Source organism: Trachypithecus francoisi, unplaced genomic scaffold, assembly GCF_009764315.1.
Source record: "Trachypithecus francoisi isolate TF-2019V2 unplaced genomic scaffold, Tfra_2.0 Lachesis_group12, whole genome shotgun sequence".
NCBI classification, from domain to species: domain Eukaryota; kingdom Metazoa; phylum Chordata; class Mammalia; order Primates; family Cercopithecidae; genus Trachypithecus; species Trachypithecus francoisi.
Window position 1 is genome coordinate 114,332,583 of NW_022681457.1, and position 23,579 is coordinate 114,356,161.

The 23,579-nt window shown below is 46.3% G+C and overlaps 1 protein-coding gene and 1 non-coding gene across 5 annotated transcripts in view; both read right to left on the reverse strand.

Moving 5' to 3' along the window:
• Nucleotides 1–3,588: 3,588 nt before the first annotated feature.
• The window catches only part of UBE4B (ubiquitination factor E4B), a 156,516-nt gene continuing 136,525 nt past the window's right edge, over nt 3,589–23,579 (reverse strand). For 3 of the 4 annotated variants that reach the window (XM_033228436.1, XM_033228434.1, XM_033228437.1), the window contains 5 exons: nt 16,733–16,867; nt 13,121–13,312; nt 6,004–6,178; nt 5,267–5,413; nt 3,589–4,934 (listed from right to left, as the gene is read on the reverse strand). In XM_033228436.1, the coding sequence (XP_033084327.1) occupies nt 4,873–4,934; nt 5,267–5,413; nt 6,004–6,178; nt 13,121–13,312; nt 16,733–16,867 (711 nt within the window). In that variant the 3' untranslated portion in view covers nt 3,589–4,872. The remainder of the gene's footprint in view (nt 4,935–5,266; nt 5,414–6,003; nt 6,179–13,120; nt 13,313–16,732; nt 16,868–23,579) is intronic. The other variant, XM_033228438.1, reaches the window with a different exon arrangement.
• On the reverse strand, nt 21,924–22,030 carry LOC117093992. Its single transcript, XR_004441334.1, has one exon. It is a non-coding gene; the product is annotated as a U6 spliceosomal RNA (small nuclear RNA).

Below are 23,579 nucleotides of genomic sequence, written 5' to 3' on the forward strand. Positions count from 1 at the left end.
CAACCAAATTGCTTTGAAATTCACTACTTGATGTACCAAACCCAGAGGTTACAAAAACTGAACGGTGCACTCGGCTTTTTTTTCAAAAGATATTCGATCAACATCTTTTTAAAACCTACACAACAGTGAGTCACAACACAAGGCAGAAGTTATTTTAATCATCTTTCTCTCAAGGATCATTTCTCTTCTGCCAATCTGATTCTCTTACTTGACAATCTTCCTTTTAGCCAAGACCTACTTTTAATATATTTTGGGATTTATTTCAATATCCACAATTAACAGACTGCAGACAAACACAAAACAGCAACTCTGGAGACTCTAAAAATGGAAACCCAAACCATCTTCGCCCTAGAGATAGCACAGGCAGGAGACTGACTGTATCTGTGTCCTATCCGGCAGGTCCTTGAAACCTCTGAATTATTGAAAATGACAAGTGCATATGGCAGTATAAAGGAGTATTTTATTACATTCATGGGGACAACTGGAGGATTAAAATAAGAGTTTGGAATCTGGGATGGAGAGGAGACAAGCAGTACACACTAGTGAGATAACACAAACAAAATTAGGCAAGATGCTAGTCAGTATCCTAATTCTAGAGGCACTAAGCTTAGATATGTAAGTTTAGTAAAAAGTAAACCCAATTAAACAGAATCATCTGCATGGTGAGAATACGGATTATTTTTTCTTTTTGCTTATATTGTCTAAAATTTTTACTATCATGAACTTTTTCCTTATTTGATACATACATACATATATATATATATATAATATATATATATATATATATATAATTTTTTTTTTTCTTTGAGACGAAGTCTTGCTCTTGTCCCGCAGGCTGGAGTGCGGTGGCATGATCTTGGCTTACTGCAAGCTTCACCTCTTGGGTTCAAGTGATTCTCCTGCCTCAGCTGCCCAAGTAGCTGGGATTACAGGCGCCTGCCACCACGCCCGGCTAATTTTTGTATTTTTAGTTGAGATGGGGTTTCACCATGTTGGCCAGGCTGGTCTAGAACTCCTGACCTCAGGTGATCCACCCGCCTCAACCTCCCAAAGTGCTGGGATTCCAGGCGTGAGCCACCGTGCCCGGCCTATATATGTGTGTGTATACATATAATATATATATTTTTTTATTTTTTGAGGTAGAGTCTTGCTCTGTTGCCCAGGCTTGAGTGCAGTGGTGCAATCTCGGTGCACTGCAAGCTCCGCCTCCCAGGTTCACACTATTCTCCTGCCTCAGCCTTCGAAGTAGCTGAGACTACAGTTGCCTGCCACCAGGCCTAATTTTTGTTTTTGTATTTTAGTAGAGACGGGGTTTCACCATGTTAGCCAGGATGGTCTCAATCTCCTGACCTCATGATCTGCCCGCCTCGGCCTCCCAAAGTGCTGGGATTACAGGCATGAGCCACCGCACCCGGCCTGATATATGTATTTTTAAAAACAGACACAGGGTCTCACTATGTTGCCCAGGCTGGTCTTGAATTCCTTGGTTCAAGTGATTCTTCATCTTGGCCTCTCAAAGTGCTGGGATTGCCGCCATGTGCCACCACACCTGGCCAAGTTGTTTAGTTCAAATGTGCGCAAGAGAAGCAGACATAGAGACTGAAGGCCTGGGCTCTAGAGCCCAGACACCCAGTTCTTAGCCAAGCAGCCAGGTGATATCAGGCAAGTTACCTACCCTCTCTACATTCCACACACTGATCTATTCTTAAAAATAGAGATAGGCCAGGAGTGGTGGCTCATGCCTGTAATCCCAGCACTTTGTGAGGCTGAGGCAGGAGGAGTGCCTGAGCCCTGGAGTTCAAGACCAGCCTGGGCAATATAGTGAGACCCTGTCTCTATTTTTTAAAAAAGAAGAGGCCGGGCGCGGTGGCTTACACCTGTAATCCTAGCACTTTGGGAGGCCGAAGAGGGCGGACCACGAGGTCAGGTCAGATCAAGACCATCCTGGCCAACATGGTGAAACTCTGTCTCTACTAAAAATAAAAAAAATTAGCTGGGCGTGGTGGTGGGCGCCTGTAGTCCCAGCTACTCAGGAGGCTGAGGCAGGAGAATGGCATGAACCTGGGAGGCGGAGCTTGCAGTGAGCCGAGATTGCACCACTGCACTCCAGCCTGGGCAACAAAGCGATATTCAGTCTCAAAATAAATAAAGAAATAAATAATACATAAGAAGGAAAAAAAGAACCCTAGACTAATAGTCTTGTCTTCCTAGAGGATGAAGCCCTAAATGTCGAGGCCTCGAAGTGCCTGACATGTAGGGCATGCTGGCTAAGTTCTTGCTATTATTATTGCTATTTGCTGTTATTACATGAGCTGATAGAAATGGTTGCCTAAACTGAAGAGCCTAAGAAAAATGCTAATAAAATGAGTTGGATTTGAGGAAGAACCTTTTTTTGTTGTTGTTGAGACGGAGTCTCGCTCTGTCGCCCAGGCTGGAGTGCAGTGGCCGGATCTCAGCTCACTGCAAGCTCCGCCTCCCGGGTTTACGCCATTCTCCTGCCTCAGCCTCCCGAGTAGCTGGGACTACAGGCGCCCGCCATCCCGCCCGGCTAATTTTTTTGTATTTTTTTAGTAGAGACGGGGTTTCACCGTGTTAGCCAGGATGGTCTCGATCTCCTGACCTCGTGATCCGCCCATCTCGGCCTCCCAAAGTGCTGGGATTACAGGCTTGAGCCACCGCGCCCGGCCCGCCTTTTTTTTTTTTTTTAAGATGGAATCTCCCTCTGTCACCCAGGCTGGAGTGCAGTGGCACAATCTTGGCTCACGGCAACCTCCACCTCCCAGGTTCAAGCAATTCTCCTGTCTCAGCCTCCCGAGTAGATGGGACTACAGGCGCTGCCACTATGCTTAATTTTAGCAGAGATGGGGTTTCACCATCCTGGCCAGGCTGGTCTCGAACTCCTGACCTCAGGTGATCCACCCACCTCAGCCTCCCAAAGTGCTGGGATTACAGACGTGAGCCACCACGCGCGGCCTGAGGAAGAATCTTGAAGGTCTGGGAAGATACTTGAGATAAGGCAGAAGAAACTCGAGAAGGGAGGAAAACTGAATATGACACAGCTTACCCCCTGAAATCAAACAGTGAAATGAGAACCAAATGTCGCATCGAGACCGACATGAATAAGAAAGTTTTCTTTTAAAAATAGCAGCTCCGCTGGGCGCGGTGGCTCAAGTCTGTAATCCCAGCACTTTGGGAGGCCGAGACGGGCGAATCACGAGGTCAGGAGATCGAGACCCTCCTGGCTAACACGGTGAAACCCCGTCTCTACTAAAAAATACAAAAACTAGCCGGGCGAGGTGGCGGGTGCCTGTAGTCCCAGCTACTCCGCAGGCTGAGGCAGGAGAATGGCGGAAACCTGGGGGGCGGAGCTTGCAGTGAGCTGAGATCCGGCCACCGCACTCCAGCCTGGGCGACAGAGGCAGACTCTGTCTCAAAAAAAACAAATAAATAAAAATAAATAAAAATAAAAATAGCAGCTCCTAATTGGATCCAGGAAAGATCATTCACCACACACAGTCATTTGGCTCTTGTTTACCCACCCGCCCTGCCCTTTTTTTTTCCACAAAAAAAGAAGAGACTCAAAGAAGATTTCTTCTGAATGTGTATCACCATTTATTGTAGTTTGCGTCAGGAATTGAACAGAGGACATTGTCTGTGGAGGGGAAAAAAGGAAAAGAAAAAAGAAAGTATGTTTTTTTATAGACTTAATTTCTTCAGAACACTTTATGGTTTCAAATCCTTTTTTACCCCAAAGGAAATTCAAGAATTCAAGTATGTTAAGTAGGGAGCGGTAATACAAAAAGTCTGATCCTTGTGTGCGCGTGTGGCTGTTTGTCTGTGTGTTGAAACCGGCAGACATCCTCCCACATTCTTGCACCCTCTTTTGCTTTGGTAAGGCCAGACACATCATACAAATGACCTGCCTCAAACTCGCACACCCAAGGGTTGAGGAATTGATTTACCCCAGAGGATAACTGTGAAGGTTTCGAACTGTCACACAGCATTAAAACAAAACAAAACAAAACAAACCCAACCCTCATCTTCCCAAAACACGGTAAGTCACATAAGTCCTGATACACTTACACCCCTAGATTTTGCTGCAGTTGCTCCTCAGGTGCCTAATAGAGGCTTATTACAAGGACCAGAGCAGCAAGATTTTCTTTACTTTGTTTAGAATAAAAAAATCTTAAAGGGACATTTCAAAAGAAAAAAAACTGAAATTCAAATTCTGAAAATATCTTGCCTTTTTTATTAATCATGTCATCTAACACCAATTAAAAAAACAAATATGTGAATATGATATAAAAATACGATCCCAGGATTAACACTTGGTAGCAGGCACAGTTATCTCACAGAATATATGCTTGGTGGGCCAGGGAGAGGAGTTTATTTTTGTTTTTGCTTCTCTTAAAAAAATCCACAGCAGTGCAAGTAGGGTCAGGAAGGGGGAGAGGGGAGATAAGATTCTTTAGCAGCAAAATGTCCAAGGTTCTCTAATCACAATCAAATCAACAGATATTGGATTAAAAAAAAATTCATGAAGGGATGCTGCCCAGGCCCATTAGCCATCACTAAAAGACTTCCGTTGCCCCAAACTGTGACATACGAAGGACGTGCTTTATTACACAAGCAACCATAAAACCTGTCCTTTAAGCTTTTGAGCGTGTTTGTCACTTAAATATATGTACAGGAACCGGGCTCCTCTTCTCATCCATGTCCTCTCAGGTCTCAGCATTCTCTCGCTCTGGCTGGCCTGGGATGGTTTGCCACATTTGGCCTCCAACACGTGAACGGCAGCTTTGCTGCGGCCGCTGCTTCTGCTTGCCTCGTTGGCCTTGGCTGTGTCTAGCAGAGGGTGGGCGGCGGAACGGTTTAGTGATCGCTGTTCTGTTTCTCTCTCATCCATGCCTGAATCTGCTCTTTCAGTTCTGGCACTGAGAAAAGAAAAAAAGGAGGATTAATGCCCCAGATGGGAGGGCTCTTCCTGAGAGAGGATGCTTGTCACTCTGTATAAATGGGAAGAAAAGGCCATTCATTCCCTCATTGAGCCGAAGACTGCAGAAGGACTGGGACATGAGAGGGAGGGACTGCACGTCGACAGGGAAAAAGGGCTAAGAGTGTTTTGGGTCTTTGCTACAGAGTGTCATAAACTAGGTAGTTTCTGCATTTGATAAATTTCCCTTCTGTTTCATCTCCGATATGTGACTTTGGCATTGTCTCTTGGCACTGATGCCAGCGCTGCGCCTCAAACTGCGTCTTCCTCTACCTGGTTCCAGCATGCTCTCTGTCAGCGTCTGCCGGTTGAAGGGGTCCGTGGGAGAGTTGAGCAGGTGCCGCAGGATAATGGAGCGGTCCATGATGGTGCCGGAGGGCAGCCGCACGGGGTCAGTCATGAGGGTGTCCATCAGAGGGTCTGCAGGGACAAAGCAAAGCAAACTCTAATAAGAGAGCCCAAGACTGAAAAAGAAAACAAAGCCCCTTCTGCTGGCGAAAAATCTATCCAAAGGAACAGCAATCAAAGGGCCCCTGAGAGGCCCCAGGTTTAGAAGGAAATCGGCCTTCAATAAGGGCATACACATTGCCTTTTGTAGAGGGGAAGGCACTCCTTTGTCAGCTACTGCTGGGGGAGGGAACAGAGAAGAAAGAGCCTGGGACAGACCCAGCAGCAGGCCCCACAGGCTCCGTGGCAAGGACGGCAGGCTGGAATCCTTTGCCTTAGGACTTCTGGGAATTCTTTGAAAATGTGAATCCCCACTCGCAAAGGCAGCCCTGCCCTTAGAATCTTCAGGGCTGTTCTCTGGCTTTAAGTCAGGCTAAGGATGTTTCTTCCTCTCAATTTACAATATGAGCTAAAAATAGGCAAATGTAATTTAAGACAGATTGCCTCAAAAAGCAGCTCTAGCGCACCATTAAAAAATTAATAGCACAGGATGTCCTCTTGTAATGTTATCGATTTCCAGTTAACTCAAAAGAAATCAGCACAAAAACGACGAGTCCACTTGCCTCTGAACTCATCAGGAGCGTCACTGTAGTCGATTTCTGCGCGTGCGTTCTTGGCCACTATCTCCTCCACTTTCTCGGCAAGCAGCTGAAATTTTTCTATCGCTATTGTGGATTTGATCCCTGCCTTCCGCATCTTTGAAATTACTTCTTCAAACAACTCCTTACTGTAGGATCTCTGCAAAGGAGGAATGGCAACGTGAGGCGCAAAGGTGTGTGAGGTGGAAAAAAGCGAGCTGCAGAAAATATCCAAACTATAATCCATTTGTGGATTTTCCCCCCCTAAAGAAGCCCTCAAATTATATGTATTATATATTTTATATATCCCAGTCTTTATGCATTTATAGCCACATAAAAGTATGCACTTTTTATGCTTACAAATGGATAAGGACTGGAATAATGTGTGCCAAACTGTACAAGGTCACTCCCTCTGGAGAGGGCTGCAGGCCTGAGGCAGATGGGTTTTTTTTTTTTTTTGAATTTTTACAGCTGGCATGCATTTCTTTTAAAGTTTCAACATTAAAAAGAGAAGGCAACCTAGTCTATTTCAGTCCTTGGGGGGGCACTGTGCCCTGGTAGCCTGTAAGAAGAGGTGAAAATTTCAGCTCTCTTCCACAAAGGTAAGCATGGTAAAAACAATCCACTATTGTTCATACTCTAGATGAGCTTTCTCTGTTCACTTTCAAGCCTCCTTCAAGCTCATTTTGTTCAGCACTAGCACATGTCAGAGGCTCCATGGACGTGAGACCACCCCGGTGAACTGATGAACAGGACCGGGAACAGACACAATTTATGTCCCCAGGAAAGGAAGATGTGGAGTGGAGGACGGGCGCCCACCATGGACCCAGACAAATCTGAACTTGAATTCTGGTCCTACCACCTACCAGCTGTGCGGTCACAGGCAAATCTGAACCCTCCTGAGCCCAGGTTCTTTGAGTGTAAAATGGGCAGAGTAACATCTGTCTCACAAATGCCTAATTCACAAAAATGACTGCCATGCCAAATAGCAAAGTATGTTGTGGTTTGTATTTATAGTAAAACAGACGTGGCAAAAGCACTGGCCACTAGCTTAGTGATGACATATATTTGTGTTTGTATCACCATCGCGAAACAAGTGGCCAGTGTTTCTGCCACATATGTTTTACTATAAATATATATATATATTTTGAGACAGAGTTTCATTCTGTCGCTCAGGCTGGAGTGCAGGGGTACAATCACGGCTCACTGCAGCCTCAAACTCCTGGGCTCAAGCAATCCTCTCACCTTAGCCACCCAAGTAGCTGCGACTACAGGTACAAGCCACTATGCCCAGTTCGTTTTAATTTTAATTTTTGAGACGGAGTCTCACTTTATCACCCAGGCTGGAGTGCAGTGGCACAATCTCAGCTCGCTGAAGCCTCCACCTCCTGGGTTCAAGCGATTTTCCTGCCTCAGCCTCCTGAGTAGCTGGGATTACAGGTGCCACCATGGCAGGCTAATTTTTTTTGTATTTTTAGTAGAGACAGGGTTTTGCCATGTTGGCCAGGCTGGTCTGGAACTCCTGGCCTCAGGTGATCTGCCCACCTTGGCCTCACAAAGTGCTGGGATTACAGGCGTGAGCCACTGTGCCCGGCCTAAACCTCTTTTCTTTATAAAGTACCCAGCCTTGGGTATTTCTGTATAGTGATGCAATGGACTAACACAAGAATATCTGCAAATCATATATCCAATGATATGATATCACCTAGCATCCAGAATACATAAAGAACTCTTCTGGTTGGGCGCGGTGGCTCACGCCTGTAATCCCAGCACTTTGAGAGGCCGAGGCAGGCGGATCATGAGGTCAAGAGATCGAGACCATCCTGGTTAACATGGTGAAACCCCATCTCTACTAAAAATACAAAAAAAATTAGCCAGGCGTTGTGTGTGTGCACCTGTAGTCCCAGCTACTTGGGAGGCTGGGGCAAGAGAATTGCTTGAATCTGGGAGGTAGAGGTTGCAGTATGCCGAGATCGTACCACTGCACTCCAGACTGGACAACAGAGGGAGACTCCGTCTCAAAAAAAAAAAAAAAAAAAAAAAAGACTCTTCCAACTCAACAACAAAAACACAAACAACCCAATTAAAAAATGGTCAAAGAACATGAATAGACATTACTCCCAAGAAAATATAAAAATGGCCAGCAAGCACATGAAAAGGTGTCCAATGGTATTTGTAATTAGGGAAATACAAATCAAAAATCAAAACCACAATGAAATACCATGTCACTTCTACTAGCATGAGTATTTAAGAAACAAAAACAAATTAACATGTTTAATTTAAACTTCATGATGGAAAGAATATAAAGCAAACAAAAGGAAACTTAAACCTTATACATTGCCAGTGGGAATGTCAAGTGGGCAGCAGCTGTAGAAAAGACTCTGGCATCCCTCAAAAAGTTAAACATGGAATTACCACATGACCCAACAATCCCACTCCCAAGTGTATTCCCAAAATAACTGAAAACAGGTGTTTAAATACTTGTACACGAATGTTCACAGCAGCACTGTTTACAACAGCCAAAGGCTGGAGACAACCCAAATGTCTATCAATGGATGAGGATAAACAGATGGTGGTACGCCCATACAACAAAATATTATTCAGCCGTGAAAAGGAATGAAATCCTGATACATTCTACAGCACAAATGAACCCTGAGACATGATGCCAAGTGAAATAAGCCAGACATCAAAGGTTATACACTGTATAAGTCCATTTATATGAAATATCCAGGACAGGTGAATAAGTAAATCCAAAAACAGGAAAAGAGAGACAGAAAGCAGATTTGTGATTGTCAGGGGCTGGGGCAAGAGGTCTAGACAGTGACTGCTTTAAGGTTTTCCTTTCGGGGTGATACATGTTGTGGAACTAGGTAGAGGTGGTGGCTGTGCAATGCTGTCACTGCACTACATGCCACCAAATGGTACACTTTTAAATGGTTACTTTTATGTTACATATGAATTTTACCTCAATAAAGAAGAAAAAATTAACAAGAAAATGAAGCATTAAATTTGTGAGATGCAGACTCATATTGTGGTAGGTTAGTGGAGGGAGCAATTAACTTAGGAAAGACTGACTGCATGGGGGGAAGCGTGACTTCGATGGGATTTTTATTTTTTTAATTTTCTAAGTAGATGCTGAATCTTTTTTCTTTTTTAATGGAAAATGGTGTTAACAGACAATGCTTCATGGACAACAGATATGCAGTCTGTCCACGGAACTGACATCTGCCCATAAAGGCACAGTCTAGGCCACTTTAACATCTCCCTATCCTGGTCCTCTTGGCTCCTGGGACCAATGTGATATCCCACTTCTCTGGCGTGGAGCTCTGACCTCAGATTCCTGAGCATCAGGCTCAGTGGCTCTTCATCCAGGCACCTTTTTTTTTTGTGAGATGGAATCTCGCTGTCGCCCAGGCTGGAGTGCAGTGGCGCGATCTCGGCTCACTGCAAGCTCCGCCTCCCAGGTTCACGCCATTCTCCTGCCTCAGCCTCCCGAGTAGCTGGGACCACAGGCATCCGCCACCATGCCCGGCTAATTTTTTTGTCTTTTTAGTAGAGATGGGGTTTCACCGTATTTGCCAGCATGGTCTTGCTCTCCTGACCTCATGATCTGCCTGCCTCGGCCTCCCAAAGTGCTTGGATTACAGGCGTGAGCCACGGCGCCTGGCCCATCCAGGCACCTTTTTGTCAGCCTTCTGGACATGAGTCTTCAGCCTACTCTTGGTATAGAGGGAGAGAAGCCTCTCAGTTCCTTTACCTGCACCTGCAAAGCTGTCATTTTCTTCTTCCTTTGTCTTCCCAGGAAAACAAGACATACCAAACCAAACCAAAGCCAAGATACTGCTGCTTCCAAAGGAGAAAATGCAATTCTACAACCTCTTCCCCAGTGCTTGCCAGCCGTCGTCCATCCTTCTGCACTTACTGCCCCCTGCTCCACCAAAGCTCTCTTCTACAACAATCAAGTAAGCAGGCCCCTAATTAGCTTATGGCCAATATAAACAGAAAATACCCAATAATCAGCATAAACACCACACTGTGAAAGGAAGCAAAAACACTTTTTTTTTTTTTCCCGAGACGGAGTTTTGCTCTGTCGTCCAGGCTGGAGTGCAGTGGCGCCATCTTGGTTCACTGCAACCTCACCTCCCGGGTTCAAGCGATTCTCCTACCTCAGCCTCCCGAGTAGCTGGGATTACAAGCGTGCACCACCATGCCTGGCTAATTTTTTTGTATTTTTAGTAGAAACAGGGTTTCACCACGTTAGCCAGGCTGGTCTCAAACTCCTGACCTCAAGTGATCTGCCCACCTCGGCTCCCCAAAGTGCTGGGATTACAGGTGTGAGCCACCGCACCCAGCCCAACACTTTTTTTTGTTTTATTTTTTGAGATGGAGTCTTGTTGTGTCGCCCAGGCTAGAGTGCAGCGGCGTGATCTCAGCTCACTGCAACCTCTGGCTCCCGGGTTCAAGCTATTCTCTTGCCTCAGCCTCCGAGTAGCTGGAATTACAGCCGCCTTCCACTGTGCCCGGCTTATTTTTGTATTTTTAGTAGAGATAGGGTTTCATCATCTTCGCCAGGCTAGTCTCGAACTCCTGACCTTGTGATCCACCCACCTTGGTCTCCCAAAGTGCTGGCATTACAGGTGTGAGCCACTGTGCCCAGCCCCAACACTTCTTAAAATATGCTTTTCTCTCCATGCGTCACTGGCAAGTGTGTGCTTGTTGCACCACTCTGGAAGAACAGGACTATTTAGACATTCAAGGATCCCCGTGTGCCACTGTGCCAGAAACTGCCGTCTACGACTCAAGCCAGGTGCCACCAGAGGCCAGCACCATAATCCAAGGCATGACCAGGCAATGAAATGTGTTGTTGGTCACCGAGGACAGGCCGCTCAAAGCACTCCTTTGTCACTCACTTGCTTTCCATCACCTCACTGGGCGTGCTGTGCCCATCCACACTGAAACCTTCTGTGTGTTACGTTAAGTGCCTGTGATGTGGCAGTCACAGCACAACCACCCTGGAGAGGGCGCACACTGAACAGCTCTTCCAAGCCTCTCCACAGTAATGATGGAAGAGCCCCAGGGGCTTTCCACACTGACCTCTGGCTTGGCTGGAGGCTCCAGCTACAGTCAGGTGTGGACCCCACCTCAATGGCTAAGTGCTTCGCTTTTCTTTCCCTCACTGCAGGCTATGACTTGCCTTCGGTTTCTAAATCAGTGCAGTATTATATAGGCGGGGGCTAGTAAAGCAGTATATATTTTAACATCTCCTACAAGTAACTACAATTTCCTAACCCTCTTACAGACCACTACTTTGTATGAAAAAACTGCTTTAGACATACAGTCCTGTGTCGCTCTGAGAAATGTCTTGTTAGGCGATTTCGTTGTTGTGTAAACATCATAGAATTTACTTACATAAACCTAGATGGCGTGGCCTACACCACGTCGAGGCTCTATGGTACAGCCTATTGCTCCTGGGCTACAAACCTGTACAGTGTGGGACTGTACTGAATCCTGTCGGCAGTTGTAACACAATGGTGAGTATTCTAAACATAGAAAAGGTACAGTGAAAATACGGTATTATAATACGATGGGGCCACATGGTCTTTGTGGTCCATCATTGACAGAAACAGCACATGACTATGTCTTTTTTTTCCACTGCAAATCCTTTGTTAAGACCACTTCCCCTGCTACATCAGAAAGCACCTACATATGTGAGTTATAGCTCCATAAAGCTGTCACTAAAAAAAAGTACCTACAATGCTTCTATTGTAACATTATTCCTTTGGATGAGATATGGGTAAAGAACCTTCTAGAATGCCTACTGATGATTAACCTGAGCCATGAATAGTATTTGGGTAAGCAGTGTGAACAAAGACAGAGACAAAGAAACAAGCATGGTTCTTTGTGGGCTTTTTAAGTGGACAGCGGAGAGACTGAGGATATGGGTTCAAGGCCAGGCTGCCTGGACATCAATCATGCCTCTGTCCCACACTAACTCTCTGACCTTGAGCAAGCTATTTAACCTCTCTGTGCCTCTTTCCTCACTTTAAAAACAAAGACTTTAACAGAACCTACATCAAAGAATTTTGTGAGGACTAAATGGGTAGAGATATGAAAAGGGGGTGAAATGTGGTGTACAGTTAATAAACATTAGTTGTGAGGACGTTGAAAATGAGGCAGAACGGACCATGGAGGGGGCCAGCCCTTTATGAGACGACTAGAAGATCACACAGGGGCAGCTTAGCCTAAATTGGTGGCTGTGGAAATGAAGCACACACAGACAGATGTGCTCACAGGAGAGCCATGGAATAAGGGAGAGGGAAGAATGTAAAGATAACCACACAAGGTTTTCAATCCGGACAACCCCAAAAATAACAGCACTCTAGCAAGAGACTAGGGAGGAAGATTCTGATCCCTTGAGAAATAGGGCTCTTTTCAGAAATGTAACAGATTTGTCAAGAAGGCCCTTAAAAAGATGGGGTAAGAACTCAACTGGAAAGGGATCAGAGCACCAAATCTGCTCTTTACTTTTGTTTTTTACTTACTTATTTATTTTGAGACAGTCTCGCCCTGTTGCCCAGGCTGGAGTGCAGTGGCACAATCTCAGCTCACTGAAACCTCTGCCTCCTGGGTTCAAGCGATTCTCCTGCCTCAGCCTCCCGAGTAGCTGAGATTACAGGCATGCACCACCACACCCGGGTAATTTTTTGTATCTTTAGTAGAGATGGGGTTTCACCATGTTGGCCAGGCTGGTCTTGAACTCCTGACCTCGTGATCTGCCCTCCTCGACCTCCCAAAGTGTTGGGACTACAGGTATAAGCCACTGCGTTTTTGAGACAGGATCTCACTCTCTCGCCCATTCTGGAGTGTGGTGGTGCAATCATGGCTCACTGCAGTCTGGCCTCAAGCAATCCTCCTGCCTTGGCCTCCCAGAGTGTTGGGATTATAGGCCTGAGCCACTGCGCCCAGCCCAAATCTACTCTTCACACTCAGAGGAAAACAACCCATTCATCTTCACTGATACCAGACAAGTTCCCTGGCCACTGTGGTTATTATCTCCAAATCTGCCAGTAAACTCACAGAGAGACCAGCTCAACTCACTGACCTGGTCGTCAGCAATGGCTTTCGCGAACCGGGCACAGTCCAGCTGTAAGTAAATATCCGTCAGTTGGTCCAACAGCTTCTTTGGTTCAAAGCCGTACTTCTCAGGGTTTTCAACTTTCAGGTCACGGCACTTGGGGCCACAGAGTTGCTGAAGATTAAAGTTCAGCATTGCAGCCAATCGGGGTCCAAGTTCCTAGGAAATCACAGGATAATAGGACAATTCATGCTGTTGAGACAAGTGAAAAGGACCAAAACCTCCCATTTCAGTGGAGGAACAGGAATTGGTTGGATTAGTCTTCAAAGAATCCGTACAGGTGCTGTGTATCATAAGCTGAAGAAAGACAACACTATATTCCAACTTTACTCCCCATTTCCGATCTGATAATTCTAATACTTAATGGAATGTTGCAGGCTGATGAAATATTTATTTATAAATACCAACAGAAGCCAAACTTTTCTTTAAATTTATGCTTTTAATTTAAAAAAGTATCACTCCAAATTCACTGAGAAACAAGTAAAAGAGAGAAAATTATACAAATCTTACCATTATCTGAGCCAAAAAAGTTTTGAGTCAGTTCTTCCAGCCAATATTTCATCAACTTTTTTCCCCTTAAATGTTAAAAGCCCCTGGCAGTTCAGTCTGTGCCATTCTTATGTACTTATCAGATACAGATAACAAAGTAAAGCAAGGAAAGAAGATAGAAGTTATGTCTTGAATAGTTTTAAATCTAGTCAATGAGACAGAGTAAAATGAAACACCTGGAAAATAATAATAATCTATGCAGTAATCTCACAAGGTGACTCAGTACTCACTACAGTCGGGCATAAATGGTTTTTTTTTTTTTTTTTTTTTGAGACGGAGTCTTGCTCTGTCGCCCAGGCTGGAGTGCAGAGTGCAGTGGCCGGATCTCAGCTCACCGCAAGCTCCGCCTCCCGGGTTCACACCATTCTCCTGCCTCAGCCTCCCGAGTAGCTGGCACTACAGGCGCCCACCACCTCGCCCGGCTAGTTTTTTTTTGTATTTTTAGTAGAGACGGGGTTTCACCGTGTTAGCCAGGATGGTCTCAATCTCCTGACCTCGTGATCCACCCGTCTCGGCCTCCCAAAGTGCTGGGATTACAGGCTTGAGCCACCGCGCCCGGCCCATAAATGGTTTTAAGCAAACCTGAAACAGGAAGATGTGGCTTAGAGAGCATTAAACACTGGCCATAAAAGGGAGTCATGAAAGCGTTCCTTTCAGTCACAAGGTTTTCATGAAATGTAGTAACTGGATTTATTCAAATTCGACATATACTTAGCTTTTCAAGAATTTGCTTTTGCACAGAGTACTCCTGTATTTCATTGTTGAGAAGTTGTAAAATAAAGGAGTCAGAACAGGACAGAGTTGGTCATTTTGTTTGAAGTAGGAGAGATCTGAGCTAGTCAGCGAAGAAGGTGAAAATGCAAACCTTCAAGGTTTGCAAAGTGAAATGCCTTTATACTTTGTCTGCGAAGGCCAGATAGTAAACAGTGCAGCAAAAGAAATGAAAATGTCACAGCAGGCACGGGCACAAGGCTGGAGCCAAAAGAACAGGGCTACGGTGCACAGATGGCTCAGGTCTATGAGCAGGCTTAAAATTAATTAATTAATTATTTATTTATTTATTTATTTTTGAGAAGGAGTCTCACTCTGTCACCCAGGCTGGAATGCAGTGGCCGGATCTCAGTTCACTGCAAGCTCTGCCTCCCGCGTTTACGCCATTCTCCTGCCTCAGCCTCCCGAGTAGCTGGGACTACAGGTGCCCGCCACCTCGCCCGGCTAGTTTTTTGTATTTTTTAGTAGAGACAGGGTTTCACCAAGTTAGCCAGGATGGTCTCGATCTCCTGACCTTGTGATCTGCCCATCTCGGCCTCCCAAAGTGTTGGGATTACAGGCTTGAGCCACCGTGCCCGGCCTATTTATTTATTTTTGAGAAGAGTCTTGCTCTGTTACCCAGGTTGGAGTAGCGTGATCTTGGCTCACTGCAACCTGGGTCTCCTGGGTTCAAGTGATTATCCTGCCTCAGCCTCCCAAGCAGCTGGGATTATAGGCACGCCCCACCATGCCTGGCTAATTTTTGTATTTTTAGTAAAGATAGGGTTTTGTCATGTTGGCCAGGCTGGTCTCGAACTCCTGACCTCAGGTGATCCACCCTTCTTGGCCTCCCAAAGTGCTGGGATTACAGGCGTGAGCCACCATGCCAGCCTTAGGTCAGGTACTTCTATGTGTGTTTTCGCTTAATCTTCCCAACAAGTCTACAAAACAGGCGAGTGTTGACTTTGTTAAAGAGGAATTAATCAACTATTTACTATCTGGCTTTCACAGAATTCTGCAAACCTTGAAGGAGGCCAGTGTCTGGGCAGTGAGCTGTTTTGTTTCGTGTTCCATGGGTCTTGAACTGAAATCTGTTTATGAAGAGACATGAGGTGGAAAGTGGAAAGAGTGGAAAAAGAGTTGTCCCCAGGCCAGGGAGTGGCAACAGTGCCTCTGCTGGAGATAACAGGAGTCACGTAATGGAGGTAAGAGCAAATACAGAAAATCAGGGGAAATACACAGTATATATCGTATTCCATTGCAAAGTAAACATGTCTCCACACAGGCAAATGGCTACCAAATCTTAGATCCCCGTCTTGCCTTCCTCATTACACTTGTCCTGGCCACACCATAAAACTTCTCAACTTTGTGGTGGGGGTGGTTGAAGCAGGGCAGAGATCTTCAGTGATGCTGCTCAGTTTCTTTTTTTTTTTTTTTTTTTTTTTTTGAGGCGGAGTCTCGCTCTGTCGCCCGGACTGGAGTGCAGTGGCCGGATCTCAGCTCACTGCAAGCTCCGCCTCCCGGGTTTACACCATTCTCCTACCTCAGCCTCCCGAGTAGCTGGGACTACAGGCGCCCGCCACCTCGCCCGGCTAGTTTTTGTATTTTTAGTAGAGACGGGGTTTCACTGTGTTTGCCAGGATGGTCTCGATCTCCTGACCTCGTGATCCGCCCGTCTCGGCCTCCCAAAGTGCTGGGATTACAGGCTTGAGCCACCGCGCCCGGCCGCTGCTCAGTTTCAATTTTAGTAACGGGAACCAGGTCTCGTTAGTTGAGGACAAACATTTTGACTATTTGCAATCCACCATAAACCTTAGTGATAGCCGGCTCTCATTAACCTTTGGCTTCTTGAGTGTAACAAAGGTACAACTGAGAGAGCCAAAGATCTTACACGGTCTCAATTATTCTACTTAATATCCTTCCATTGTCAATGGCTGTTACCTTATGCTTTTTCTATAAATAAAATATGGGAATCAATAATGGTAAAAATATGTCATGACATCAACATGAATAATCCAATGCACTATCTAAGCAGAAAGTGCACTAAGGCATTTGGAAGTGGCTGTAGACTATGTAGTGACGTCAGACATCTACTCTTCAGTCCATCAACAGAGTCTAGTATCAACTAGCATAACTGGGAACAAAATCAGTAACAGAATTTCACTTATTGGTGACTGTGATACTAAAATTTCCAGGACTTCAACAACTGCTTAAGTTATAAGTGAGAGAGTCTGAATGTGGAGTCCAAACCACCAAACAGAGCCCCTGGTTTCTACTCACCGGTCTGAGGAAGGGCTTCTGGACCTGCTTTGTGAGGATGTGGAACATGTCCACAGTTTCGGTGGCCAGGGCGAGGTAAGAGCGGGACACGCGCTCATCCTGAGCAAGCTGAGACTGACGGGCCTGCTGCTGATCCTAGGACACATCGAACAATCGCCAAGTAAGGCTCGGTCCTGGTCATCAGCTCAGCAAAGTGCCAAGCGCGTAACTGGAAAGTGCGCGATAAATCCAACATGCTTAGGGAAGGATGGAACCGCCCACCACAGCAAATTTCCCAGATAACTGAAGTTTCATCCCAGATAACTGAAGTTTCATCCTTTCAAGCCTCGGAGCTCTTTGAGACTTCCAGCCAGGTGACGTTGGTGCCTTATTTAACTCCCATGAGCCTCCGCTTCCTCAATGATAAAAGAAGTCACCATCTACCGGGTGCGGTGGCTCATGCATGTAATCCCAGCACTTTGCGAAGCCGAGGTGAGCGGATCACAAGGTCAAGAGATCAAGACCATCCTGGCCAACATGGTGAAACCCCATCTCTACTAAAAATACAAAAATTAGCTGGGGATGGTGGCTCACAGCTGTAGTCCCAGCTACTCAGGAGGCTGAGGCAGGAGAACTGCTTGAACCCGGGAGGCGGAGGCTGCAGTGAGCTGAGATCACGCCACTGCATTCCAGCCTGGTGACAGAGCCAGACTCCGTCTCAAAAAAAGAAAGTCACCATCAACTTCTATGCAGGATGAAATAAGAGAATCGAATATAGTATCTGACACACATCATGGTACTAAGAAAGGGCAGTTTATTTCCCTTAATAATAACTTTTACTTAGTCATCATCATTATTATTTTTTGAGATGGAGTTTCGCTCTTGTTGCCCAGGTTGGGGTGCAATGGCGCAATCTCGGCTCACCACAACCTTCACCTCCCAGGTTCAAGCAATTCTCCTGCCTCAGCTTCCCGAGTAGGTGGGACTACAGGCACATGTCACCGTGCCCGGCTAATTTTATATTTTTAGTAGAGATGGAGTTTCTCCATGTTGGTCAGGTTGGTCTCGAACTCCTGCATGTCAGGTGATCTCCCTCCTGAAGTGTTGGGATTACAGGCGTAAACCACGGTACACGGCCTTCTATTATTATTATTATCATTTTGGAGATAGAGTCTTGCTCTGTCACCCAGGCTGGAGTGCAGTGGCACAGTCTTGGCTCACTGTAACCTCTGCCTCCAGGGTTCAAGTGATTCTCATGCCTCAGCCTTCCAAGTAGCTGGGATTACAGGAGTGCACCACCATGCCTGGCTAATTCTTTGTTGTTGTTGTTGTTGTTGTTATTATTTATTTATTTATCTTGAGACAGGGTCTCACTCTGTTGCCCAGGCTGGAGTGCAGTGGTAGGATCTTGGCTCACTGCAATCTCCGCCTCCCAGGTTCAAGCCATTCTCCTGCCTCAGCCTCCTGAGTAGCTGGGATTACAGGTGCATGCCACTATGCTTGGCTAATTTTTGTATTTTTGGTAAAGATTGGGTTTTGCAGGCTGGTCTTGGACTCCTGACCTCAGGTGATCCATCCATCTCGGCCTCCCAAAGTGCTGGGATTACAGGCATGAGCCACTGCGACTGGTCTCATTTTTGTATTTTTAGTAGAGATGGGGTTTCACTATGTTGGTCAGGCTGGTCTCAAACTCCTGACCTCAAGTGATCTACCCACCTAGGCTTCCCAGAGTGCTGGGATTACAGGTGTTAGCCACCATGCTCGGCCAGTCTTCATTATTTTAAAACTATGAGATGCAGTGTGCCACAGTATTGAGGCCTATGGAGTCTGCCTCTCTGCCTCTATAAGTGTTTGTGTACTACTACGCTTTTTAAATTTTGTCTTTCCACACTGTGAGGCTGTCACACCACAGAACTGTCAGCATGCTTGCCTCTGGTGCAGTCTCCTCCTTCAACTCTGCCATGGACTGGGGAGGAGATGGTAAGAGCTGTTTGACTCATGGATACAATCAGGTACTGCACTGCAGGCTCTGAAATGGATCAAACACAGACCCACCAGGAAAAGCCTCAATTCTTACATCTGTTCAGAGGCCTTTTCTTGTTGGGAAAGGAACACAGCTGGAGTAGCTGAAGCTGGCTGGCGAGTGCCCTCTGGGTAAGTGCTCCAGTCTGTGCTTGATGGACATTCTGCAGGGATATTGGGGGACCTGCCGTTCCCTGGTCAAGAATGAGTCCACTGAAAGAAAGGCAGCGCCAGGAAAGACACAAGAACAGCCAGGCGTGAACTACCTAAATGTGTACCTGGGTATCTCAACAGGCCTTTCCACAGCCTTTGGGTACTGGAGATAGAATACTAAGGCTCCCAAACCCTCATGCAGCTTAGATTCCATTAGGGAGGATCGCTTCATAGAAACAAATACCCAAACAGATACAGTAAGTCTGACAGTGATGAGGAAAAATGAAGCAGGGTCAGGGGTCAGGGAATGCTACTCTGGAAAGGGTGGTCAGGGAAGGTCTCCCTGAGGGAGTGCATATCTGAAGGAGTCAGGAAAATCTGGGGGAAGAGCATTCCAGGTAGGGGGAAGACCCTCACGTGTCAGTGGAAGGGCCAGGAGGTGAGCCTGGCTGGGGTAGAGTGAGTGGAGGAGAGACTGTCCGAAGCTGAGAGCAGAAATACATCGTGGGGCCAGGTCCTGCTGCATGCTGTAGGCTGCTCTCATCATGGGATTTGGCTCTGAGTGAGAAGGGATGCCCAAAATGGCTGAGCTGAGTGGCGATATTGATCAGACTGAGATTTTTTTTTTTTTTTTTTCGAGACGGAGTCTTGCTCTATCGCCGAGGCTGGAGTGCAGTGGCGCGATTTCGGTTCACTGCAAGCTCTGCCTCCCGGGTTTACGCCATTCTCCTGCCTCAGCCTCCCAAATAGCTGGGACTACAGGCGCCCACCACCTCACCCGACTGGTTTTTTTGTATTTTTTAGTAGAGACGGGGTTTCACCATGTTCGCCAGGATGGTCTCGATCTCCTGACCTCGTGATCCGCCCGTCTTGGCCTCCCAAAGTGCTGGGATTAGAGGCTTGAGCCACTGCGCCCGGCCCAGACTGAGATTTTTAACACCATCCCTGATATGGACATGCTCAAGAGTGGAGTTTGAAGACCAAGCAGTGGGCTACTGCAATAATCCAGGTAAGAGATGCCAACGGTCTGGAGGTGGTGAGAAGAGGTTAGATAATGGACATGCTTTAAGACAGAGCCTAGAGGCATTTGCTGAGAGACGCAGAGAAATCAAGAACAACTCCAAAGTATTGAGCCTGAGCAGCTGGTAGAATGAAGGCGCCATGTACTGAGATTGGGCAGACTCAGGCAGGAGATGTGGACAACATCAAGGTTCCGTTTTGGACGTGATGAGTTTGAGACACCTATTAGACAAATACTTGGTCTACAAGTCTGTAGTCAGGTGAAATCTGAGCTGGGGAGATCCATTCTGGAGTCTTTAGAATACAGGTATTTAACGCCTTGGAATACCTGAGCTCACCAAGCAGTGATTTTCACCAGGGGACATCGGGTTATGCGTGGGAGTATTTCTCGTTGCCTGATGGCTAGGGGTAGGAGGGTACGTCCCTGGCATTAAATGGCAGGAAATAGAGACTCTGTATGTCCTGCAATATATGGGATGGTTTCTCATCATGAGTTCTTATTATACCAAATTCCACTAGGCTCAAAATTCCAACTAGTGCCCTCGCTGAGAATCACTAACCTAGAGAGCACTAGTGGGAAAGAAATTGAAGCCTGAGGGCCGAGTGCCGGAGCTCACCAAGCTCAGATGTCAGGGAGATGAGCAGGAACAGCCAGGGCAGTGGGAGGGAGAAAGCGACTTCAAAGCCAAATAAAAATTATTTCTGAAATAGCAATTGTTGGAACTATTTGTGCATTTTTCATCCATTAACATAGGAAAAATCAGTATTATTTGTTCAGTTGGCTCATAAACAAATGCTATTAAGTATTGACTACGACTGTGCTATAGACCTGCATTCCAACATCTAAAATATACGCTGGCCGGCCATGGTGGCTCACAACTATAATCCCAGCATTTTGGGAGGCTGAGATGGGAGGACTGCCTCAGGCCAGGAGGCTGTAGGCTGAAGTGAGCTAAGATATGCCATTGCACTCCAGCCTGGGCGACAGAGCAAGACTTTCCTTCTTCTCTTCTTTTTTTTTTTTTGAGACAGAGTCTCGCACTGTTGCCCAGGCTAAAATGTGAAATGTAGTGGCATGGTATCAGCTCACTGCAACCTCCACCTCCTGGGTTCAAGTGATTCTCTCACCTCAGCCTCCCAAGTAGCTGGGATTACAGGCGCCTGCCACCATGCTTGGCTAATTTTTGTATTTTTAGTAGACACTGCGTTTTGCCATGTTGGCCAGGTTGGTCTCAAACTCCTGACCTCAGGTGATCTGCCAGCCTCGGCTTCCCAAAGTGCTGAGATTACAGGTATGAGCCACTGTGCCCAGTCAAGACTCTGTTTCTATTAAAAAATAATAATAATAATAAGGCCGGGCACAGTGGCTCATGTCTGTAATCCCCACATTTTGGGAGGCTGAGGTGGGTGGATCGCTTGAGGCCAGGAGTTCAAGACCAGCCTGGTCAACATGGCAAAACCCCATCTCTACTAAAAATACAAAAATCAGCCAGGCGTGGTGGTGCATGCCTGTAATCCCAGCAGGCAGAAATTGAGCCAAGATTGCGGCACTGTACTCCAGCCTGGGTGACAGAGTAAGACTCTCTCAAAAAACAAAACAAAACAAAACAAAATAAAAAAATAACAATTTAATAATCAAAATAATAAGTAAATAAAATATATGACCAGCTTGGGAAAACTAGCAATTAAATATTAAAATATTATATTTTAATATTTATTTATTTGAGACGGAGTCTCGCTCTGTCACCCAGGCTGGAGTGCAGTGGCACGATCTTGGCTTACTGCAACCTCCACCTCCTGGGTTCAAGCAATTCTCCTGCCTCAGCCTCCTGAATAGCTGGAACTACAGGTGTGTGCCACCACGTCCAGCTAATTTTTGTATTTTTAGCAGAGATGGGATTTCACCATGTTGGCCAGAATGGTCTTGATCTCTTGACCTTGTAATCCACCTGCCTTGGCCTCCCAAAGTGCTGGGATTATAGGCATGAGCCACTGCGCCCGGCCTAATATTTATTTTTAAAGGATGGAACGCTTTATGAATTTGCATGTCATCCTCAAGTAGGGGCCAAGGTAATCTTCTCTGTATTTTTCCAATGTTAGTATACATGCTGCTGAAGCAAGCATGTAAGACCTTGTCTCTGTAAAAAAACATTTTTTAATTAGCCAAGCGTGGGGGTGCATGCTTTTAGATCCAGCTATTTGGGAGGCTGAGGCAGGAGGACCACTTGAGCCCAGGAGGTTGAGGCTGTGGTGTGCTATGATCCTGCCACTGCACTCCAGCCAAGGCAACAGATCAAGACTCTGTCTCCATTTATTAATAATAATAAAAAACAAATAAGTAAATAAAATATAAGCTGGGCATAGCAAGCACTGCGAATGGTATAAAGTGGGTGTTACAGAAGTAAGGAGAAACGTGAGAATTTTCAGCTATGCTGATTGGCGAAGACAAACCTGAGTGAGTATTTGGATAGGACCTTACTCAGAGAATGGGTAGAACTTTAATACATAAGAAGAAAAGCAGGTATAAATGGGAGCTAAACACATGGACAGAGATGGGAACAATAGACACTGGGGACAGGGGAGTGAGGGAGGAGCAAGGGCTGAAAAACTACCTATTAGGTATTATGCTCACTCCCTGGGCGACACGTTGAATCATAAAACCTCAGCATTGCCGGGCGCGGTGGCTCAAGCCTGTAATCCCAGCACTTTGGGAGGCCGAGACGGGCGGATCACGAGGTCAGGAGATCGAGACCATCCTGGCTAACCCGGTGAAACCCCGTCTCTACTAAAAAATACAAAAAACTAGCCGGGCGAGGTGGCGGGCGCCTATAGTCCCAGCTACTTGGGAGGCTGAGGTAGGAGAATGGCGTAAACCCGGGAGGCGGAGCTTGCAGTGAGCTGAGATCCGGCCACTGCACTCCAGCCTGGGCGACAGAGCGAGACTCAGTCTCAAAAAAAAAAAAAAAAAACCTCAGCATCACATGATACACCCACATAACAAACCTGCACATGTACCCCCATCCCCTGAATCTAAAATAAAAGTTGAAATTAAAAAAGAAAAAAAAATGGCTGGGCACGGTGACTCATGCCTGTAGTCCTAGCACTTTGGGAGGCTGAGGTGGATGGATCACCTGAGGTTAGGAGTTCAAGACCGGCCTGATCAACATGATGAAACCCCGTCTCTACTAAAAATACAAAAGTTGGCCGGGCGCAATGGCTCACGCCTGTAATCCCAGCACTTTGGGCGGCCGAGGAGGGAGGATCATGAGGTCAGGAGATCGAGATCATCCTGGCTAACATGGTGAAACTAAAAATACAAAAAATTAGCCAGGTGAGGTGGCGGGTGCCTGTAGTCCCAGCTACTCGGAAAGCTGAGGCAGGAGAATCGCTTGTACCCGGGAAGCAGAGGTTGCAGTGAGCCAAGATCGCGCCACTGCACTCCAGCATGGGTGAGAGAGCTAGATTCCATCTCAAAACCAAATAAACAAACAAACAAAATACAAAAATTAGCTGGGCGTGGTGGCAGGCGCCTGTAATCCCAGCTATTCGGGAGACTGAGGCAGGAGAATCGCTTGAACTGGAGAAGCGGGGACTGCAGTGAGCCGAGATTGCACCACTGCATTCCTGCCTGGGCAACAAGAGTGAAACTGTCTCAGAAAAAAAAAGAAAAGAA